The 22762-nt window shown below is 41.4% G+C and overlaps 1 protein-coding gene across 1 annotated transcript in view; it reads right to left on the bottom strand.

Moving 5' to 3' along the window:
* Positions 1-465: 465 nt before the first annotated feature.
* The window catches only part of LOC132154288 (alpha-N-acetylgalactosaminide alpha-2,6-sialyltransferase 5-like), an 81464-nt gene continuing 59167 nt past the window's right edge, over positions 466-22762 (bottom strand). The window contains exons 3-5 of the mRNA XM_059562844.1: positions 16442-16854; positions 3127-3234; positions 466-1240 (exon numbers count right to left, since the gene is read on the bottom strand). Coding sequence (XP_059418827.1) covers positions 994-1240; positions 3127-3234; positions 16442-16854 — 768 coding nt within the window. The 3' untranslated portion in view covers positions 466-993. The remainder of the gene's footprint in view (positions 1241-3126; positions 3235-16441; positions 16855-22762) is intronic.

Below are 22762 nucleotides of genomic sequence, written 5' to 3'. Positions count from 1 at the left end.
CCTTAAATGTTTAACTTTTTAAGTATAATCAACTTGGTCGTACAAGTCATTTAAACTGAAATTAAATAACATTTTCTTTAAAAAAAAAAATCAAGTTTCATCTAACTTGTAAAAAGGTTTAAGTTTGATCATGTAAAACAGATTTAAAAACAGTACTTTATTTCTGTGAACAGTTCTTAAAATAATTTTCTTTACATTATAATAATCTAAAAAAACAATTCTAAACTATAAAGAACCTTTTGTGCAGTTAAAAGGTTCCACTGATTTCAAACTTCCTTCAAGGAACCATCAATGTAAAAAAAATATATATATTTTTAAGAGTGTACAGGTCATTAAAACAAATTTTTTGGACATTTTTGGGTCTGTTGATTATTTAAAGTCAACATGAATCAAAACTGGCATTGTTTTCTTGGTGCACATTTCAGGTCTCATTATAAACAGTATTTTTCTTTACATTTCAAATGAGATATTTCCTTGCATTCCCTGTTCTGCAGTTGTAAACCACCTGACAGAGAATATTTAGAGACCACTTTTCACAATCAAATCAATTCCAACTGGACAAAATCAAGTGGCATCCTTCCGTTCTTTCGTTGACTATTCTGTTTCACTCATAAATATGTGGTATTATGAAAGTAAAATGACTTGTGAGTGCTGTTTTACATTGTCTTTAGCACAAATATTGTTGCAAGTGGATCTTGGACACTCCAGAGCTCTTGGATCCACCACCCTTTCTAGATTTTTCTATACACCACATAAAACTAAGAACTTCCAGTGATGCTCAATAAGCTACTGATCAAATTTTCTGAAATGCGGATGAGTACACACTATTGGAATGACTTTTGTACCTAAACAGTGAATGTGCAAAAGAAAAGGTTTAAGCATCAGTTCACCATGAGTCCGAGTCTCTCTCAGTCAATCCATCCACATGGCAAAAGGAATTATCCAGAGATCCGTTTGAGGCAGTTTGAGATCTTTTGAAGGCTCTAGTAAGAGTCACGTGTTCTGCGATCGGGTGAAGGCTGTGGTTGCCGTGTTATTTCTCAGTAACGGTGGAGGACTCCAGTCTGGCTGGTAGAAATGGATGTTGAATGTCCGAGCCCAGCTGGCAAAGACTCGCTTCTCTGTGATGAAGCGATGGTGGCTGCCTCGCCGGCCTCGCTCGTGGGAGATGTACATGGCACATTCGTCTGGACCCGTTGGTTCGTAGTAGTGATATGGCACAGAGGGGTGCTGAGACTCCCTGTTCACAATGAGAGCAGAGATTCAAATGGGGACCATTACACTCCCCGATTCCCAAATTAATCCTGGGCTAGATATTCATTTTCAAGGCAATTAACCTGATTTGGTTCAGAGAATAACTGGCTTTAAGGGGAATAAATAGATTTTATGTAATACATTATGGTTGCAAAATGGATGGGGGGAGAGGTCATGCCTCAGCAGGGAATCACAGTGAATCATTTAATTTTCGGCTCCCGGTTATTTTTCTCATAGCACTGGTACACTGCATGGGCTGCTGTGACAATATAACCCACTATACAGGCAGAAACCCCTGAATGAACACACAGAAAGATCAGATCTTTCACTACATTGGAAATCTGCAATTTACAGTACAATTTAAACTTTAGAAAGTTTTAGGATTTTGAAACTTTGTAAACAACAAAATGAAATTAAATGAAAAAAATATTGACTAAAATGTTTATTTTATGAATTATCTTTTTTCTAATAGGGGCACACGAAATCAATATTTTATACATATATACTACATATATCCATATATCCAATAGTATAATTGTTTATACTAATCTTCCCTGTTTCAATTGAGGTCAATAGGGCAATAATATGTTGTTATTATTATTATTACTATGGATTGTATATCTTAAAATGTATATCCATTCTATATACTGTGCATGTTGGAATGCTTAAATTCACTTGTAACATTTAAAAGATTAATTTATTTTTTATTTATACATACATTTTACTGGTAATACTTTACAATTAGGTTCCATTAGTTAATGTATTAACATAAACAATGGACATTACATTCATTACATACCTTGTTAATGTTAGTTAATGAAAATAAAGTTATTCATTGTTAGTTCGTGTGCATTTGTAAATGCTGAAATTAACATTAGCTAAGATTCTTAAATGCTATAGAAGTATTGTTTGTGTTTAGTCCATAATAATAATAATAATACATTTTATTTGTAATGCGCTTTTCTTAAACCCAAAGCGCTACAGTAATAAAGTAATAAATAAAGTAAAACAAAACACCAAAAGCAATACAACCAATTCATTATAAAAAGACAGTCTTGAATAAATGTGACTTAATCAACTTTTTAAAATCACCCAACGTTGGTGCATTTCTGACGTGCAGAGGAAGTACATTCCATAGCTTAGGGGCTTTATATTAAATGTTAAATAATGAATCTTATTGTAAAGTGTTACCATTTTATTTTTATTTAAATGTATAGATTCTTTAAATATGCCTTTCGATGGTTTATAATTATTGGCTTATCATATCGGACACAATTTTAATATCAGTGCATAATTATTTCTATATCAGTAATCAAACAAATTTGTAACAATCTTTAAAAAAATAAATAAATAAATAAATAAAATGTCAGAACTACACTAATAATCAATAGTTTGGGGCTCAATAAGACTTTTTCTAACATAAATAAATTTTATATTGTTATATATTATTATTCATTACTATTAATTACTATATATTATTGTTACACCTTATATTCATCAAATAACCCTGAAAAAAAAATAATAAATAAAAAACAATAATGTGGTTTCCATAAAATATTAATTAGCAGAATTGTTTTCAACTGTTACAATAGGAAAGCACCAATTTAAATTGAAATGCATTTTAAAATATGTTCCAATAGAAAACAGTTTTGAATTATAATATTATTTCACAATATGTTTTACAGTTTTTCTGATCAAATAAATGGAGCCTTGGTGAACATAAGAGACTTCAAAAACATAAAAAAATCTCCAAAAAAACTCCAAACTTCTGAACAGTTGTGTATGTAAAATCCAAAAGAGAAGCTTTTAATTTGTGGTCTCAGATGTTTGGGCCTCACTGTATCCTGAAACCTAAAAGCAAATCTGACTCACCTACAGAAATCTGGAGGCACCATGCCATACACATTGATTCTGTCACAGAGCTCTAAGGCAATAGTCATTGTGAACCAGCCTGTGCTTAACCACGAGTTAGAGATCCTCCTGAAAAGAGAAACACAGAGAGAGTGGATGTCTGCTGAAAACAATACAATTGAATACCAAACTGCAAGGCGTGCTGTAGTTAACATTCCAGAAGATATTTCTGATAGAAATTCAACACACGCAAGACCAAGATTCTGTTGCGTTTAGAGTGCAGTCCAGCTGTCAGGATCATTTCTACAACTGAACGTTATCATCAACTGCTCATCAGTTCTGCCAACCTGCCATCTGACATGAAAGCCCAGGTGAATCTTTGACAAATAACACATTAATAAAGGAAAACAAACAGCATTAGTGAACAACAACCCGGACGTGATTGATTAGAAGCCACTGATTACTGTTAAATTACCTCAGACAACAGAGCATTCACTGTCTGGCAGATGCACTGCAAATAATCTCTCAAGCATGCGCTAGAATATACAATGGAATTAATCAACATCTAAACTATAACCTCTTGCACAGTTAGGGGCCATTCACACAGAACGTGATTTTGTATATGTCTGCACTACTTTTCCGTGGTCATTTAGTTATTTCTTCAAATTTCTTCTATTTATTCAAAAGCAACATTTAATGCATGACATGGCATTCAAAAAAAAAAAAAAGGTTAAAAAAAAATCCAACTTTTAAAAAAATGCCTTTATAGACATTGTCTATTATCAATTTTTTTCTTTACTTACGGTGCAGGGTTATCTATAATAGATTTTATTAATATTTTGAATTAGTTTTTACTCTCATATTTTCTGTTTTATATATCTCTCGTTTTATGTTTAGTTAAAAATATTTAAATTTTGTTGTTTCACAGGCTCTACTCTTCAGCACTATGGTTTTAAGATGTACCCTCCTTTAACAGTCAGAAGCAAAGCTTGCTGGGAACTAAAAATCTGCTGTAGCTCATTCTGTGAATGTTTGTATGTGTTTGTTTGTATATCAATATAAAGTCATAAATGGTCAATGCATATTGCACTAAATTCCCATGTATGGAAATGCATTATGTAATATATCCACTGATTTATTATAGGTCAGTGAATATATTTTGCAGTATATTCCCATATATATTCCTCATAGGCTTGGGCCCTAAAGATACAAGATGTATATTATCAGTGTGGAAGAACTAATAATAAAGAAAAATCATTATCTGTTATGGATGTGTTTCTGAAATTTCAGCTTGAAGTACAAATAGAGGATGTTTAACTCATTATTAAAAACTGGTTCGTTCATTTAGAAACCATCCAAGGATAAAGATGCCCCTCAAGACATGTTTTCAATTGACAGTTAAATAAAATCATAGATACAGAACGTCTCGGTTACGTATGGCAACCCTCGTTCCCTGAAGGAGGGAACGGAGACGCCACGTCGGTGACTGACGAATATGGGATATCGCTTCGATAGACCAATCTACTTCGAGTGTAAACTAAACGAGCCAATACACATTGGCATGCAATTATTGCATCCAGCTGCCGCTGATCACTGTGGGAGTATAAGAGGGCAGCAGGTGCAATGCATACCAGTTTTTCGCTGAGGAGCCTAGCCGGGGACCTGGCAGCTCAGCGGCGGTACAGCAACCATGGCGACGGGACGTGGCGTCTCCGTTCCCAACGAGGGTTCGCAGCTCCGAGATGGTCATATTCCAGCACTGAGAACATGACTCATCCACGAAAGCCACCTCAGCGTGCTCGACGCCCAGACAGGTGAGGCAGCGATCGTGACCATCACTCGTTGCCAGGTAACGACCGCACCCTGAAACGCACAGGTGAAACGGCATCCTTATAAGGACGATCTGTCGTCTTTACAAAGACGCACCCGTGAAGCTCTTTTAGAGAAATTTGCTCTTTAGGAAATGCTCTTTTAGTGCTGAGGCGCACAGGGGAATTGGCCGCTTGCAACACGACAGGGGTAGTGCAGCCTGAAGTGTGCAAACCACTCGACACAGGAACGACCGCCGCTGAAGCGCCATCTCACCAACACACGAAGCTTCCGAGAGCGTGCTGATCTCGTAGTTCACAGCAGACACAGTTGAGCAGAGCGATCCTAACGCTCGACTCTGAAGCGAAAAACTGGTATGAATTGCACCTGCTGCCCTCTTATACTCACATCAGCGGCAGCTGGATGCAATAATTGCATGCCAATGTGCATTGGCTCGTTTAGTTTACACTCGAAGTAGATTGGTCTATCGAAGTGATATCCCATATTCGTCGGTCACCGACGTGGTGTCGAGGGTGACCGACTGAAAGGGAACTCTTTTTGTGTTAGTTTCTTTTAGTGCTTCTTCAGAAGAAATAAATAAATAAGGTATTTTATTAGAGGACATTGATGTCATAACATTGAACATATGTGCTTGACCAAACATAATATTTAATGTTCAATATCCAGCAAATACTATCCAGCTATCATGGAAACATATTGGTTAGATATATGCTCAGAATCCCTATAAACACGTTCTGACAGGCCATATTCTCCAAAGCAGGATTGTTTAGAAGCCAGTGTGACCAGTTGCAGGAGAAAACAACAGTGGAGGAGAAAACTGAACTGCTAAGTCGTGTAAAAACATAATGCCAGAGAATGGGCTGTGTTTGTGCCGCAGGGATGTCTGTCTCTGCCAGGCCAGAGAGCAAAGACACAGTGTCCCCACTGCCAAGGGTTCCTGCTTGACTATTTATATGACCTACAATGCACAAATTATAGAACCATCAGTCTGAATCACTTTAAAAGAAGTCTTGGGTTGTAACTGTAAGCACCGTTTCAGAAGGAGAGTGAGGACTGAGGTTCTCAGGGCAATATGATTCTTTAAAAAAGCAATAAGCCATGAGACACCATACGTTATTTTACTGCGGGTAAGGAGTATCCACTACATGATTAGAGTGGCTTATGGCTTTTATAAAAAAACATCAATATGATAAGAGTGACACAACTGTTTATTAAACAGTTTTTTATGTTCAACATTTATTTTAGAATGAATAATTTCCAGAGGAAATAATCAACAAGATATTTATTATATTGCATGTAAATTGATATGTTTGATTAGGGTTGAAGCAAAACTCTGCAGGACACCAGCTCTCCAGGACATAGTTTGGTGACCACTGCCCAAAAAAATCTGTAAAGTTGTAAACCGAATGACATTTATAACGTTATTTCCGTTAACGGTTCTCGAATGTGTTTTCTTCTGCCAATGTAAATGGAACACACTAGAAAAATACTCTGATAGTATTTCCTGCCCTACAACCCCATTACTGAATCTACAGAGCAAGAAAGAGAGCACGGCCAGTGTAGTCTGATTATAGAACGAATGGCGAGCTGGTTCTTTTTAGTGAATAAAAAACAAACAGCTCAAAGTACAGTAGCCTTATTCCCAAACGAATGACTCTAACAAGCTGCTTGTTTTTATTGAATTAAAACCATACAGCGCATCCATTGTAGTTTGATTCCCGAATGAATTAACTTTTTGAATCGTTTTTTTGTAATGAATTACTCACATACATTATAGTGGGAAGTGTGTAATCACTTAACCTTACAAAAACATGCAATCGCTTTGGTGTGCTTGCTGTTTTTTTTCTTTTGCTTTCACTTTTAAATGCAATCAAGTTCAGTAGGAAGGGGAGCACAATAACTTGTTGAAGGGGGAGGCAAGACAAGCGAATGCCCCTACTGGAACCGACCCTATCTTTGGTCCTCATGGTCCGCTTTCCTGCAGACTTTAGCGACAAACGTAATCAAACACACCTGAACAAGCTAATCAAGGCCTTCAGGATTACTAGAAAGTTACAGTATGTAGTCAACCAGAATGCCTATTACTGCTGGTTTTAAAAACAAATCACTCATTTAAAAGTCGTTCGCAAAATCACCAACAAGTGGTGCAAAGAGAGGGTTGACACTATAGAGTAGAAATATGACATTTTGACTTGTGAATGAAGATAAAAATAATGAAAATATACACTCACCTAAAGGATTATTAGGAACACCTGTTCAATTTCTCATTAATGCAATTATGTAATCAACCAATCACATGGCAGTTGCTTCAATGCTTTTTGGGGTGTGTCCCGAACTCCAAACTGAATGTCAGAATGGGAAAGAAAGGTGATTTAAGCAATTTTGAGTGTGTCTTGGTTGTTGGTGCCAGACGGGCCGGTATGAGTATTTTGCAATCTGCTCAGTTACTGGGATTTTCACGCAAAACCATTTCTAGGGTTTACAAAGAATGGTGTGAAAAGGGAAAAACATACAGAATGCGGAAATCCTGTGGGCAAAAATGCCTTGTTGATGCTAGAGGTCAGAGGAGAATGGGCCGACTGATTCAAGCTGATAGAAGAGCAACTTTGACTGAAATAACCACTCTTTACAACCCGAGGTATGCAGCAAAGCATTTGTGAAGCCACAACACGCACAACCTTGAGGCGGATGGGCTACAACAGCAGAAGACCCCACCGGGTACCACTCATCTCCACTACAAATAGGAAAAAGATGCTACAATTTGCACGAGCTCACCAAAATTGGACAGTTGAAGACTGGAAAAATGTTGCCTGGTCTCATGAGTCTTGATTTCGGTTGAGACATTCAGATGGTAGAGTCAGAATTTGGCATAAACAGAATGAGAACATGTATCCATCATGACTTGTTACCACTGTGCAGGCTGGTGGTGGTGGTGTAATGTTGTGGGGGATGTTTTATTGGCATACTTTAGGCACATTGGTGCCAATTGGGCATCATTTAAATGCCACGGCCTGCCTGAACATTGTTTCTGACCATGTCCATCCCTTTATGACCACCATGTAACCATCCTCTGATGGCTACTTCCAGCAGGATAATGCACCATGTCACAAAGCTCGAATAATTTCAAATTGGTTTTTTGAACATGACAATGAGTTCACTGTACTAAAATGGCCCCCACAGTCACCAGATCTTAACCCAATAGAGCATCTTTGGGATGTGGTGGAACGGGAGCTTCATGCCCTGGATGTGCATCCCACAAATCTCCATCAACTTCAAGATGCTATCCTATCAATATGGGCCAACATTTCTAAAGAATGCTTTCAGCACCTTGTTGAATCAATGCCACGTAGAATTAAGGCAGTTCTGAAGGCGAAAGGGGTCAAACACAGTATTAGTATGGTGTTCCTAATAATCCTTTAGATGAGTATATATATATATATATATATATATATATATATATATATATATATATATATATATATATATATTATAATAATAATATAGTATTATAATGTTAAAAGGAACACTCCACTTTAAACAATAAATATTAACAGTTGAGTTAAACTGTTGAGTTTTACCGTTTTCAAATCCATTCAGCCGATCTCTGGGTCTGGCTGTAGCACTTTTAACATAGCTTAGCATAGATCATTGAATCTGATTAGATCGTTAGCATCTCGCTCAAATATGAACAAAGAGTTTCTATATTTTAAAACTTTCCTCTTCTGTAGTTACATCGTCTACTGAAACCTACGGTGCCGTAAAGGTGACTTTTTCGGTTAACTTAGTTTTGTCGTGGCCACGAAATAATAACTCATGGGAACGTGATAATATGTCTTGGCTACGAGATATTAATTTGTGAGAACATCATATTAACTCGTAGGAACGTCATATTAACTCGTGGGAACATCATATTATGTCGTGTCCATGAGATCATTTTGTCGAGGTAATGACATCCTTATGTCGTGGCCTCGAGATGCTATGTTGAGGGAACAACATCGATTTCTCGTGACATGTTTTTCTTGTGGCCACGAGTTTAATGCGTAAACAAACCTGCGTGACCATAGCAACCCGGGATTATTAGAGATGGATTCATTCATATTTTATTTTGGATTATGAATTATCCGATTCGCCCTGGTCTCTTTGGGTTTTTTTTTTTCACCTCCTGTTCCTGTTCCCCTATATGGACCTGGCCCTACATCCCTCCCCCTGATCCTCCACCAGTCCACCTCCCTCCTGGTCTCTTTGTTCTTTGGTTTGTTTTTGTGTTCTGAGGAGCATCTAGTAGCTGCTCCTTAGAGGAGGGGGGGGGGGGTAATGTCACAGTGTCTGGTCTGTGTATCCCTGGGTGTCCACTAGTGGTCTCACTTCCCCATAGAGTCACCCCACTGCAGGCACTACATTTCCCACAAGCCTTTGTTTGATCCATCATTATTAATTGCACACCTGTTAATTGCACTCAGCTGTTCCCACTCTCATTGTTTTCACCTGTCCATATATACCATGTTTGTTTCTATCAGTTTCATGGAGTCCTTGGTTTATGTCACCTTGCTTTTTCGTGTTCCTTAGTGTTCTTCGTGTTTCTTATTTTGTATGGGATTTAAATCCTGCCATGATTCAAAACTGAAAATAAAGTTCTGAAAGGTTGAAACTAAGTGTATGAAAACTCAAAATCGTACAAAAAAAAGTTTTACAAGATCGAAAAATAAGATTTGCAAGCTTGCAAAATGTAAAAAAAATATCTGCAAACATTATGTTGTTTTTGAGATTTCCTTCTTCAGAACTGCAACATTTTTTTCACGATGTTGCGCAAAGAATTTTTCAGAGTTTCAAATTTGTCAGTGTTCTCCCACTGTATTAGATTGTTTTCCAGGTTTGAAACCTTGTAAATGGTGATCTGAAAACTGCTGTGCGAATGTGTGAAAAAAAGTTTTGAAACTGAAAACAGAGCTTTGCAGGCTTGCAAAATGGTAAAAAAAAATTAAATCTCTTCAAACATAATTTTGTTTTTGAGTTTTCCTTCAGAAGTGCAACAGTCTTTTTAATGGTGTTGTGCAATCATTTTTTCAGAGTTTCGAATTTGTCACTGTTCTCCCAGTGTAAAGTTTGTATTCAAGATTTGAAACCTTGTAAATAGTGATCTGAAAACTGGTGTGCGAATAGGTTAAAAAAGTTTTGAAACTCTGAAAACTGAGGTTTGAAAGGGCGAAACTTATTACATTGCATTACATTTGCACTTCTATTGCAGACAATTTTTTCAGAGCCGAGTTTACAACACCCACTTTGCGGAGATACACCCACACAGTTGTGAGCTTGCGACTCACGTGATTTGTGGCAGCGTTGTCACGCAGCTCTGCTCTGAAACTCTGAAACTCAGACCGAGCGAAAATTAAGCTTCACAACCTCGCAACTAAAAAAAAAGCCTGGAGGGAGGGCCTTCTGCTCCTGGCCAATGCTTTGCTGACGTACAGTCCAATCACAATCAGAATCAGAATCAGAAAGAGCTTTATTGCCAAGTATGCTTGCGCATACAAGGAATTTGTTTTAGTGACATAAGCTTCCAGTAAACAGAGACAACAACACACAGACCAAAAAAAAAAAAAAAAAAAAATTTACAGGAGAATTACAAATTGGCAAATAAATAAGTGTATAAACAATTGTGCTATAGATGATAATGGAATAGGATTGAGTGAGATGCAGGAATGTTCTAGGATGGAGGGGTAAAAAAAAAAATATAAGGATATTGCACATTTTTGCATAAGTTTAAGTGGGAAACATTTAACTGTTCATGAGGTAGATTGCCTGGGGGAAGAAACTATTCTTGTGCCTTGCTGTTCTTGTATTTGCTGGCCAGATGGCAAAAGTTCAAAGATGGGGTGACTTGGATGTGAGGGATCCAGAGTGATTTTCTGAGTCCTTTTCCTCACTCTGGATGTGTACAGTTCTTGGAGGGTGGGCAGGGGAGCACCAATAATCCTTTCAGCAGTCCGAACAGTTCTCTGTAGTCTTCTGATATCTGATTTTGTAGCTGAACCAAACCAGACAGTAATTGAAGTACACAGAACTGACTCAATGACGGCTGAGTAGAACTGTTTCAGCAGCTCCTGTGGCAGGTTAAACTTCCTCAGCTGGCGAAGGAAGTACAACCTTTGTTGGGCTTTTTTCACAATGGAGCCAATGTGATTGTCCCACTTCAGGTCCTGAGAGATGGTGGTTCCCAGGAATCTGAATGACTCCACTGCAGCCAAAGTGCTGTTCATGATGGTGAGTGGGGAAAGTGCAGGGGGGTTTCTCCTAAAGTCCACAGTCATCTCCACTGTTTTGAGCGTGTTCAGCTCCAGGTTGTTAAGACTGCACCAGACAGCCAGCTGCTCAACCTCCTGTCTGTAAGCAGACTCGTCACCGTCCTGAATGAGGCCGATGACTGTAGTGTCGTCTGCAAACTTCAGGAGCTTGACAGAGGGGTCTTTAGAGGTGCAGTCGTTGGTGTACAGGGAGAAGAGCAGAGGGGAGAGAACACATCCCTGAGGGGCACCAGTGTTGGTGGAGCAGCTGTTTGACATGAATTTCCCCAGTCTCACTAACTGTTGCCTATCTGTCAGAAAGCTGGTGATCCACTGACAGATAGAGCTAGGAACAGAGAGCTGGGTCAGTTTGGTCTGGAGGGTTGTTGGGATGATGGTGTTGAAAGCCGAACTAAAGTCCACAAACAGGATCCTCACATAAGTCCCTGTTTTGTCCAGATGTTGCAGGATGAAGTGCAATGCCATGTTGATTGCATCATCCACGGACCTGTTTGCTCGGTACGCAAACTGCAGGGGGTCCAGTAAGGGTCCAGTGATGTCCTTCAGATAAGCCAGAACCAGTTTTTCAAACGACTTCATGACGACAACGACTACAGACCTGTGGCTCTAACGTCTGCGTCTAAGTCCTGTTATCTTGGGTTTCTTTGGAATGGGGATTATGGTGGAGCGTTTGAAGCAGGAAGGCACTTCACACAACTCCAGAGATCTGTTGAAGATCTGTGAAAAGATGGGGGCCAGCTGGTCAGCACAGATTTTCAGACAGGCTTGCGTAACGCCATCTGGGCCTGGTGCTTTTCTTCTTTTGTTTTTCTTGAAGACCGGGCGCACATCATCTTCACTGATTTGAAGAGCAGGAGGTATGGAGAGGGGGATTACAGGAGGTGTTAATGGTTGTGTAGGGAGATGGTCAAAGTGGGTGTTGGGGGTTTCAAATCTACAATAAAACTAATTCAGGTCGTTAGCAAGTCGTTGATTAGCCTCAGTGCAAGGGGATGGTGTCTTGTAGTTTGTGATGGCTCTCAGTCCTCTCCAAACTGAAGTAGAGTCGTTGGAAGTAAACTGGTCTTCCAACTTTTTAGCGTAGGTCTTTTTAGCCGCTCTAATCTCTTTGTTCAGTGTGTTCCTGGCCTGATTGTACAAGACTCTGTCCCCATTTCTGTAGGCATCCTCTTTGGCCTGACGAAGGTGTCTGAGTTTTACTGTAAACCATGGCTTATCATTGTTGAATGTTAAATAAGTCCTGGTAGGAATGCATATATCCTCACAGAAACTAATATAGGATGTTACAGTCTCTGTGAGTTCGTCCAGATCGGTGGTAGCAGCTTCAAAAACACTCCAGTCAGTGATGTCAAAACAAGATTGTAAATCAAGTTCGGGGAACCAGGTCCGGCCGGGCCAAAAAGGCGCAACCATGAGGACCTGCTCCTTGTCCTCCCTGATCTTGCACAACGTCTGTGCAAGAAGGGTCACTGGGGGAAACGCATACTTGCGGAGGCCCAGCGGCTAGCTGTGTGCCAGGGCGTCCGTGCCGAGAGTGCCCTCGGTCAGGGAGAAAAACAACTGGCAGTGTAAATGTAAATGGCACGAAGCGACCTCAGATCCTTGTGACTCCACAAGAGGAGATGGCGAGCCAGTTGCGACATGCGGCGGGAGCGTACACCACCCTGATGGTTGATGTGCGCTATAGTTGCAGTGTTGTCCGTACGGACCAGAACGTGCTTGTCCTTCAGCAGGGCCCTGAAGCGGTGCAGAGCAAGCCATACTGCTAGCAACTCGAGGCAATTGACATGCCACTGAAGTCGGGGTCCTATCCAGGAGCCCGACGCAGCATGTCGTTGCACATGGCACCCCAGCCCGTGGCAGAGGCATCTGTTGACACAACAACATGTCTGGACACCGGTTCTAGGGGCACGCCGGCCCGTAGAAATGAGGGGTCCAACCACGGGTGAAGTATCGCCGGCAGGCCGGAGTGATGGTCACTCGGAGCGTGCCCTGTTGCCATGCCCATTTCGGGACTCGGTCGTGAAGCAAGTGCTGAAGCGGTCTCATATGGAGTAGCCCGAGCGGTATGACCGCCGCCGCGGACGCCATATGCCCCAGGAGTCTCTGAAACCGTTTCAGTGGAACCGCTCTCTTGCCCTCGAATTGTCTCAGGCAATTCAGCAGTGACTGCGCGCGCTTGTTCGTAAGCCATGTGAACATGGCGACCGAGTCTATTTCCATACCGAGAAAAGAAATCCTCTGCACAGGGCAGAGCTTGCTCTTTTCCCAGTTGACCTGAAGACCCAGTCGGGCAAAGTGTCTGAGCACCAGATCATGTCAGCTGGAGGGATCGGCTCTATCGCGCCCTTTGCCAGCAGGGTCGCGACCTCCGCGCACATAACAGGGGCATCTTTGCCCACCATCGTCGCATGGACACCCCGAAACCTGGGGGGACGCCGGGCGAACTGAATGATGTGGCGATCGACATACTTTGTTAATCACTTACTAAATTCTTCCTTCATTTTAGTTAAAACATGAGGTCACAGTATTTATTAATTCCTGAGATTTAACTAAAAATATGAAAAAAGAAAAAGAAAAAAAAGAAAAGAAAAAGACAAAGAAATGTAAATGGTTTACTCATTTTAAACAAAAAACAATGGAATTTTAACCAAGGGAAATAAATTGAGTCATCATGTTTAAATTACAACAAATGATAGATAAGGCTATTCTTGATCTTGTCATGTGCATGCAGGGTTCAGAGAACTGGCCTGCATTGTCAGTGTACACAATAAAAAGTATTGGTAACGTCGGGAAAGCCCACACAGTAACCCTCAGATTACCCTAGCTACCAGCCGAAGTAGCCCTTTTACGAGAAGAAGAGCTAGAACGGGGTGTGGCAGAGGGGACTCTGAGGAGAACATGAGCCATCCACGAACACAGTCTCAGCGTGCTGGAAGCCCAGACACGTGACACAGCGATCGTGACCGTCACGAGGAGCGATGTATCAATCCGCACCCAGAAACACAGGGGCGAAATGACATCTTTAAAAAGACGCAAATCAACCCGTATCTCTTTTGTGAAAGAAATTTGCTCTTTCAGAGGTGTTGAAGAGCTCAGGGGAATGCGGGAGCTGTCGCAGGAAACCCAGACGAACCGCTGAATCATGCCGTCACACCAACACCAGCTCTTGCTTGTAACACTCCGGTGATCGAAGCAAGCGATGTGCTCGGCTCCGAAGCGAAAGCTTGAATGCGAGATGTTCGCGTTCCTCCTTATATACCCGCTCTGCGGGGCGGAGCTCGCGATGCAAATCCCGCAGACCAAGGTACTTTGTGTACCATTGGCTCGTTTTGGACAATGTCCATTATTTTTATAGAAATGTTCTGTAAAAAATCAGTAAACTACAAAAAAATTCCTTTATTTTAATAAAGGATTTTTTTTACTGTATAGGCCTAAAGTCTGGGAACAGTTAAACATATTAATTATTGCAGGTTTTCAAATGCAAAAAGCGGTGGTAAAACTATTATTCTGGTTGAGTACCATCTGTAAAGGCAGGTGAGTTTGATCAAGTTAGAGTTAAACTCTGCAGGAAAAGTGGATGTTGAGATCCAGACTTGGGAACCCCTGTTATACTGTATGTTGTCACTGTACGATTCTTCTAAATTTCTCTTTTTTGTTCCACAAAATCAAAAAGTAAACTAAGCACTGTAGGCTCTGCATGATCTACAGTAAATTAAAACTTCCTTTTAAAAACACTTATTAGCCTACTGATATATGATTGTTTGTGATTAATGGGCAGTTATTAATTAATGGGCAGTAGCGATTTTTAGTTTCTGTAGTTTCTTAAAGTTGCTTTTGATAGACCAGCTCTTTGAAATTCTGTATGTGAACAAACTTTTGAAAACAATGATCAAACCAATAAAGCAACAGCAGCCATCCCTTTCCGGTCCAATTCTGACATCTAACAGTGGCAGGTTTTTGTTGCGAATGGTTGATATGGTTCTTCTCACGGCAATATTTTGTTTTCTCTGCTTTTCATTTTCAACTTTTGGGAATAATACCAATGAAACAGACACAAGATGAAAGAAAGACACACTTTGACCTCTGGAATAAGACTGCTGTGGTAGTAAGGGACAGCAGCTACAAAACACTCTTGTATCATATTCTAAGCCAGTTCATCAGTAGCAATATTTGCATTTCTTAATGAGCCTCCAAAGAGTTTTAAGAAGTACCCTGTAAAAATAGTGTTTCTGCGATAAAACCCACAAGTAAAGACATTCACTAATGAGATCTTCAGGATGACACATCACCATAACTAGATTAGTGTTTCTTTGAAGTATCAGAATATAACCAGGACCTGTAAATTTACAGTATTCACTCTTAAAAATAAGGCTTCCAACAGGGGGTTTCACAGCAATGCCACAGAGAAAAAAATGTGGTTCCCAAAGAATCTTTCAGTGAACAGTCCTTAAAAGAACCATTTTTTCATAGTGTAAAGAACATAATAATCTGAAGAACTGTTTTCCACTATAAATAACTTTTTGTGCAATGGAAGGGTTTTCGTTTATGTTAAAGGTTCTTCATGGAACCATTGATGCCGATAGAAAAACTAGATTTTTAAGAGTGCATGACAAATGGGGACAAATGAGTCCATGTTCTGTGGACAAAAATGAATATAAAAGCGCTCAACCCAATTTGCTGCATACACACTTAGCTCTTTTTTGCTTTGATTAAGTGGAGATCTTGGCTTAATGTTCAAATCTAGAATCCCACACAAACTGATTTCCCATGTGATCCTGGAGTTGAAAGGGAAAAAGAGATTGGTCTTCTCAGAGAGCAGTAAATGTGAAATAAGAATTCCCTCAACAGACTCTGTTCTAGTCTCGCATCATCTTTCCCTTATAACACCTTTTTTAAATAAAAATAGGTCACTAAAAATTAGGGCATGTCACATGGATAAAACTGGCACAATGATGAAAACGTCTGGTGTCTCAATAATGTAAATGCATGCCTTCAGTTAATCGAATTCTGTAGACCCATTTTAGTTGAGAATTGAGTTTAAAAAAATGTTTTGCCTTTATACAGTGAAACATCAAAGTAGTACATCATCGCATATTTAAGCTTATTTCCTGAACCGTATCATTAGAGATACTAAAATGGGCCTCTTATCAAATAATAAAATTTTAAATTGGCTCTGTAAAACATAATAATGTGCCCATTACCTGTCTTTGCCAGTCTCTCTCTTGAATAGTTCATCAAACTGGAGCATTTTCTGCCAGGAGATGATATAGACCTTGAGTTTGGGCAGCACTTGGTTCATAAGCCGCAGGTTGTTGTAAACCAGTCCTTTCCCGTCATGTCGCATATAACTGCTGGGTCCCCAGAAGATGAAGACTGTGTCCTGACTGGAGTTAAGGAGTTCATGGCGGCTGCGCAGCACTCTCTGCATGCTGGAATGAGCGATGACCCTCAGGCTTGTGCGGTGACCCACATCCACCCCGTAGCCATGGAAAGTGGGCGCGTCATTCATTCGGATGACACACTCTGCCTGATCGATCTCTTTTCCCCGACCTCCACCGGTTAGATGACCCGAGCTGGTGACCAGTGCGCAGCTCCTGCAGTGCATCTTCAGTGGCTGTGATGAAGAGAGAGGAAAGATTAGATCTATGCAAGTCCATAGTCAATATTTCATACACAGTCTATAATAGATGCAGTGGTCATTTAAATAATGTATACGTGGCACAGCAAATGTAAATACCAGTGTACCAGTTCAAGGCAAAAATGATAAACTTCAATGCCTTATCTGTGTTTCTTTAACTACATTTTTATGGACCTGAGGGAGGAGATTTCATTTGCATTCCCAAGTTAAAGTCAAGTATTTGACAAGTAAAATTGTTTTGGAAACTGTTTTATCAGACTTTCCTCAATATATATATATATATATACATTTTATTTTACTTATTTTCAAATTACTTTTATTTATTGATGTTCTATCCAGACTTTTAATATTAAAATAAAAAATATCCTATCATACAATTATCATTAACATCTAAAGGTTAATTTATATGACTAAATTAATAATATTTATATTATTTACATTTACATTCCACAAAATACAATGATTCCACAGTTTCAGGGTTATTATGATATTTATATTTTTAATGAACCTTTATATTTATATTTTTCAGTTTAAATTTTAATTCTAGTTTAAATAGTTTTAATTGTATTAATTTAAAATATTTCTATATAGCTTTATTTTCTTTCAGAATTAATTTTTTTCATTGAATAGTTTTTCAATTATTCAATTAAAAATAAATTGTTTTAGTTAAAAATAACAACACAGCACCGTTGTAGCATTATTTCCAGCATTCCTAACATGCTGAAACATATGAAACATGATACAAAAAGAAAACAGAAGAATTGGGTTTCAGTATATTATGAGCAGAACATAATAATGAACAGAATATTTGTATCGTGTGTCATTTCTTATCAAACTGTAATTCTGTTAAATTACACAATTAACGTATGAAAATATAATTTCATTGTGTATATTTAATGCATTTTAAATAAAACACATTTAAAAGAATGACATTAAAGTGATAGTTCAACCAAAAGCAGTTCTGCCAAGTCTGCAGTTTAAAGCAATCTTACAAGCCAGAGGCTTTTTTTTATTCACAACATCTTGCTGGTCAGACATAATTGAAATGGTTGGTAATTCAGGCCTCCTGACCTTGAATAGTTTTAAAATCTGTCCAGCTTCTCCAACACATCTCCACATTCATACCACATATGTATGTCTTTCCATTCTCTACAGCTTTCCATGAATTATTCCAAGCTGACATAAAAGCACCATTGGTATTCTAACAGTGATAAGGGCACCGTCCCTTCAGTCCCATCCTTGGGGGATAAGTGTTTCAGTAATAAATGCCCAGCTTCACTTCTCAAGGAAGTGTTGCATTTATGGTGAAATTCCTCTTCCCCATCCTCTGTCATGCTCTGTAAATCAATAATATGCAAAGAGCGATGCCAGCATTATGTAATTTGTCCTGGATGAAGGCATCTGCTGTGTGGGACATAATAATAACAAATGGCGTCATGTATTCTGCAAGGCAGCGCTGCGGCATTTGCATGTATCTCCTCTTGGCGTTCATTGCTTTCTCAGTAATGAAACTCAGCCATAGGTCAAAGAAGACACAGGTGTTGCTCAACTGACATAATGTTTAATGAAGCCGGAAGCCTTTGTAATCCTTGTGGGCCACATAAGCTTCCTGTGTCACCCAAAATCTTTTGTTTAACTGCTGAAAAAGGTCCTGATATAGTACATATCTGCACGGTAAACTCTTGAAGGGTCTGTTTTATCCAGATGTGGCATTATTGAGGGTTAAACAAATACAGCAGTTATTGCCCAATAACTCTTAACATGAGGGCATTTAAATCTACCCTGGGACAGGCATTATTTAACTCAAATCCATGTGATTTTGAAGTACAAAAACTTGATCCAAACCACACTTGATCCATTCACACGTGGCTTGCTGTGCCCACAGACACAATTTTTTTTATGTGACTGTAGACAGGTTTCTATCTTTTCAGATTTATTTTGCAGAAACGGCGTACTTACTAATGCCCATCACCATTGCCAAGGGTATGGATTGCCAACCACAGTTCCCTATCTGTCGGTCACTACGAGTTCTGTCGAACGACATATGGGGTCTCACCTGGGAGGCCAATCATCTCTGAGTTTAAGAGAAAATGCCAATGAAAATTGGCTAGTGGATTTAACATACCTGAGCCACTCCCTGTGCCAATGGGTATAAAGGGCGCCAGGTGCATCCACTCATTAGATTTTTGTTTCGGAGCTGAGTGGTTGTATGAAAGCTGTTATACTCCACAAAGCCATTCATCTGCTGTGTGTCCGGAAGCTGTTCTGGTTGGCGGTACGGTGCAAACAGCGGTGTCTCTTTCAGCGATTCCCCTGGACGTTTCAACTAAGAGAGCAGATTTCCTAAAAGAGCAAATCACGGACGATTCTCGTCTTTTTAAAGATGCCATTTCGTCCGTGTCCTTCTGGATGCGGTCATTTCCTGTTCTCTGACAATGGCCACGAGCGTTGTCTTCTGTGTCTGGGCATTCAGCACGCGGAAGACGCGTTCGTGGATGGTTCATGCATGCATTGCGTGTGTGACCATGGCAACGCTGCAATCGTGTCTCTCCTTTCTTAAAGGGAAAGGAGCAGACCCCTCTGTCACTACCCATTCCGCTCTCTCGTCTGCGAGCAGTCTAGTGCTCTAGGAGATTTGAAGGTGACAGTGAGAGCTTCTCCGCCGGGCCACGCCCCACTCCCCATGCCCCACGGACCTCTTACCCCTTCCATAGTGTTTGTCCTGTGTGGCTGCTGGGTGATTCTGCTGGGCAGTCTTATGGCAGTCCTAACGGGTCATTCAGTTTGCCGCCGGGGATCAGATGTCGATTGCAGCATCGGGGATGGGCTCTGTGGATGAAGATTTGGTGGGGCTGCCCCACTTGGGTGTTGTCGCCACTGCCGAATTGGACCCAGAGTTGAAAGCCGTGCTTGCCCGGGCAGCTGTGAGCATCAGGATGGAGGTGAATGCACTGCCCAGCCCTGAGTGCTCATGGCTGTTTGATTGGTTCTTGGTGAAGAGCGCGGCTCACAACTGTGTTTTGCTCTGGTTTCTTTCTTCCCGGATGTGCATGGAGAAGTAATGTAGTTGTGGATGGCCCCTTTTCATTGCTGGAAGCAGCTCGTTTTGTTCCTCTGTCCTCACTACCTTCGATGGCGGGGCAGCTAGGGGTGCGTTGACATTCCCCAGCAGGAGAGTGCGATTGCAGTGCACTTGTGTCCGCAATACGCCGCCACTGGGAGGAATAGTCCGCGCCTCTCACCAAAGGCCTGTAAGCTGTCGGACGCTCTCGCTGCCAAGGCTTATAGTGCTGCGGGCCAAGCTGCCTCTGCCCTGCATGCCATGGCTATCCTGCCAGCTCACCCTGGAAGTGTATGTGGCTGCCATTGCAGCCCATCACGTTGCAGTGGACGGTCGGTCCCTGGGGAGCCATGATTTGATCTTTAGGTTCCTGAGGGGTGCCAGAAGGATAAATCCTCATAGAACACCCCTGGTTCCCTCCTGGGACCTCTCTATTGTTCTGGTGGGACTTCAGAGGGGTCCTTTTGAGCCGCTGGATTCAGTCGAGCTTAAGTTCCTGTCTCTCAAGACAGCGCTCCTGGTCGTGCTCACTTCCATCAGAGGGTCGGGGACCTCCAAGCATTTTCGGAGTGCCTTGTGTTCGGGCCGTCTTACTCTCACGTTGTCCTGAGACCCCAGCCTGAATACACGCCCAAGGTTCCCACCACTCCCTTCCGAGACCAGGTGGTGAACTTGCAAGCGCTGCCCCTGGAAGAGGTAGATCCAGCCTTGGCATTGCTGTGTCCCCTAAGAGCGCTTTGCATATACGTGGACCACACCCAGAGCTTCAGAAGCTCTGAGCAGCTCCTGGTCTGCTTTGGAGGTCAGCAGAAGGGGAAGGCTGTTTCCAAGAAGAGGTTGGCCCACTGGATGTCATCGCCTTGGCACACTGTTCCCAAGGCGGGCCGTGCACCCTGGGGGTGAGGGCCCACTCCACACGGAGTGTGGCCTCCTCCTATGCGCTGGTGCATGGTTCCTGTCTGGCAGACATTTGTCAAGCTGCAGGCTGGGCGACACGTAACACCTTCACGAGGTTCTACAACCTTCGTGTAGAGCCAGTTTCTTCCCGTGTGTTGGGTAACAGGTAATTGGCTGGAAGGGCTGGCTGGGTGTCACGCTTGCTGCGCCATTTCCCCTAACAGGGGGATGCGAGCGCCTTTCTTCTCCCAGTAGAGTTCCCCAGCTGGCATACCCTGGTCGAGCACCCTCCAGCACCCTCGGCGGTCAGACTTGGCGGAGCAGTCTGTCCCCAGGCCCAGTACTGGTTTTAGCATGCCCGGAGCTCCGGCCAGCCCCTGTACTGGGCTAGGTGTCCATATGGCTTGATTCCCTATGGGTAATCCCATACGTGTTTTCTTTCATGGTAAGGTTTCCCTCTTGGCAAACACGTGTCTTCCCTTGACAGACCCGTTCTGTCAGTCTCTTCTGGCAGCTGTTCCATCCCTACTCTAAGGTAGGACCTGCCTCAGAGACCCTTTCCATATGTAGTACTGCCCCCAGGGTCAATCCATATCAGTATCATTACATGTCACCTCCCTACGGGTAGGATGTGGTCTCCGTAGCAGCCTGTTCCTAGGCTCACTTCCCCATTGTCTTGCCAAGCTGAAAGAACAAATAGGGAAGATTTGAAGCAATCTTTCACCGAAGGTTGAAATCCCTTCCACTAACTTTGTGTGGGTGGAACAGCAGTGTGGCCTTCTCCAGCAGCGATGTACTCACCCTTTGATCCCTTGGTACCTAGGTCAGTAAATTTGCGCTGGGGCTTTGGGAAGGTTATGACCTTAAGCGTAGCTTTTAGGTCACGCCATGGCTTGTCGACAATTGCAGCACCACAGGGTTGTGACGGATGTTCGGGTTGTGGCGTTTTCCATAGGACCCCATATGTCTTTCGACATAACTCGTAGTGACCAACAGATAGGGAACGTCTCGGTTATGTACGTAACCCTCGTTCCCTGATGGAGGGAACGGAGATGTTATGTCCCCATGCCACAACATTGAACCGTTCGCTGTTGCCAGGACACATTCTCGGCTCCTCAGCGTAAAACCTAATGAGTGGATGCACCTGTCGCCCTTTATACCCGTTGGCACGGGGAGTGGCTCAGATATGTTAAATCCACTAGCCAATTTTCATTGCCATTTTCTCTTAAACTCAGAGATGATTGGCCTCCCAAGTGAGACCCCATATGTCGTTCGACATAATGTCTCTGTTCCCTCCATCAGGGAACGAGGGTTACGTACGTAACCGAGACGATCTCCAGAGTCCCCTGTTCTTGGGCATTCTTTCTAACTGGTTCCAGATGTATCCCATCTTGACGATGTCAGCACCAAGGACATGTCATCAAGAGTTTCTCTCTTCCAATGATCATCTTAGTTGTCTTCCAGGTTTAAGCTCTATACAGCAACACACTGACTTTATGTTGGATTTGAATTTTGTGGATCTTTGTTGGCAAGGACAGGTCTCTGGAGTTCCAGACATTCTTGAGCTGAATGAAGGCTGCTCTTGTTTTGCCAATTCTTGCCTTGACATCTGTGTCTGTACCACCCTGTTGGTTAAAGATGCTGCCCAGGTAGATGAAGGACTAGTCTTCATCCAGGGGACTTCTATTCAGTATGAGTGGATCCTTGCTTGTGGATTTTATCTTGAGGATCTTGGTCTTGAAAAGAAAAGGTGTAGAACATAACAATGTTTAAAGATGTAACCGATTTATCACAAAAAAATCCTTAAGGTTCAACACAATCTCTTTTCACTTAATTATAGTGCATTACTTAAAATTTAGCAAAACTAGTTTGGAAAAAAACTGAATGAAAACAGGCTCGATACAGCACATTTCACAACTTTTTTCC

The sequence above is a fragment of the Carassius carassius genome, chromosome 12, assembly GCF_963082965.1.
Source record: "Carassius carassius chromosome 12, fCarCar2.1, whole genome shotgun sequence".
In the NCBI taxonomy this organism is placed as follows: Eukaryota; Metazoa; Chordata; class Actinopteri; order Cypriniformes; family Cyprinidae; genus Carassius; species Carassius carassius.
Note: the sequence above shows the minus strand (reverse complement) of the source record. Positions and strands in the feature narration are given on the sequence as shown.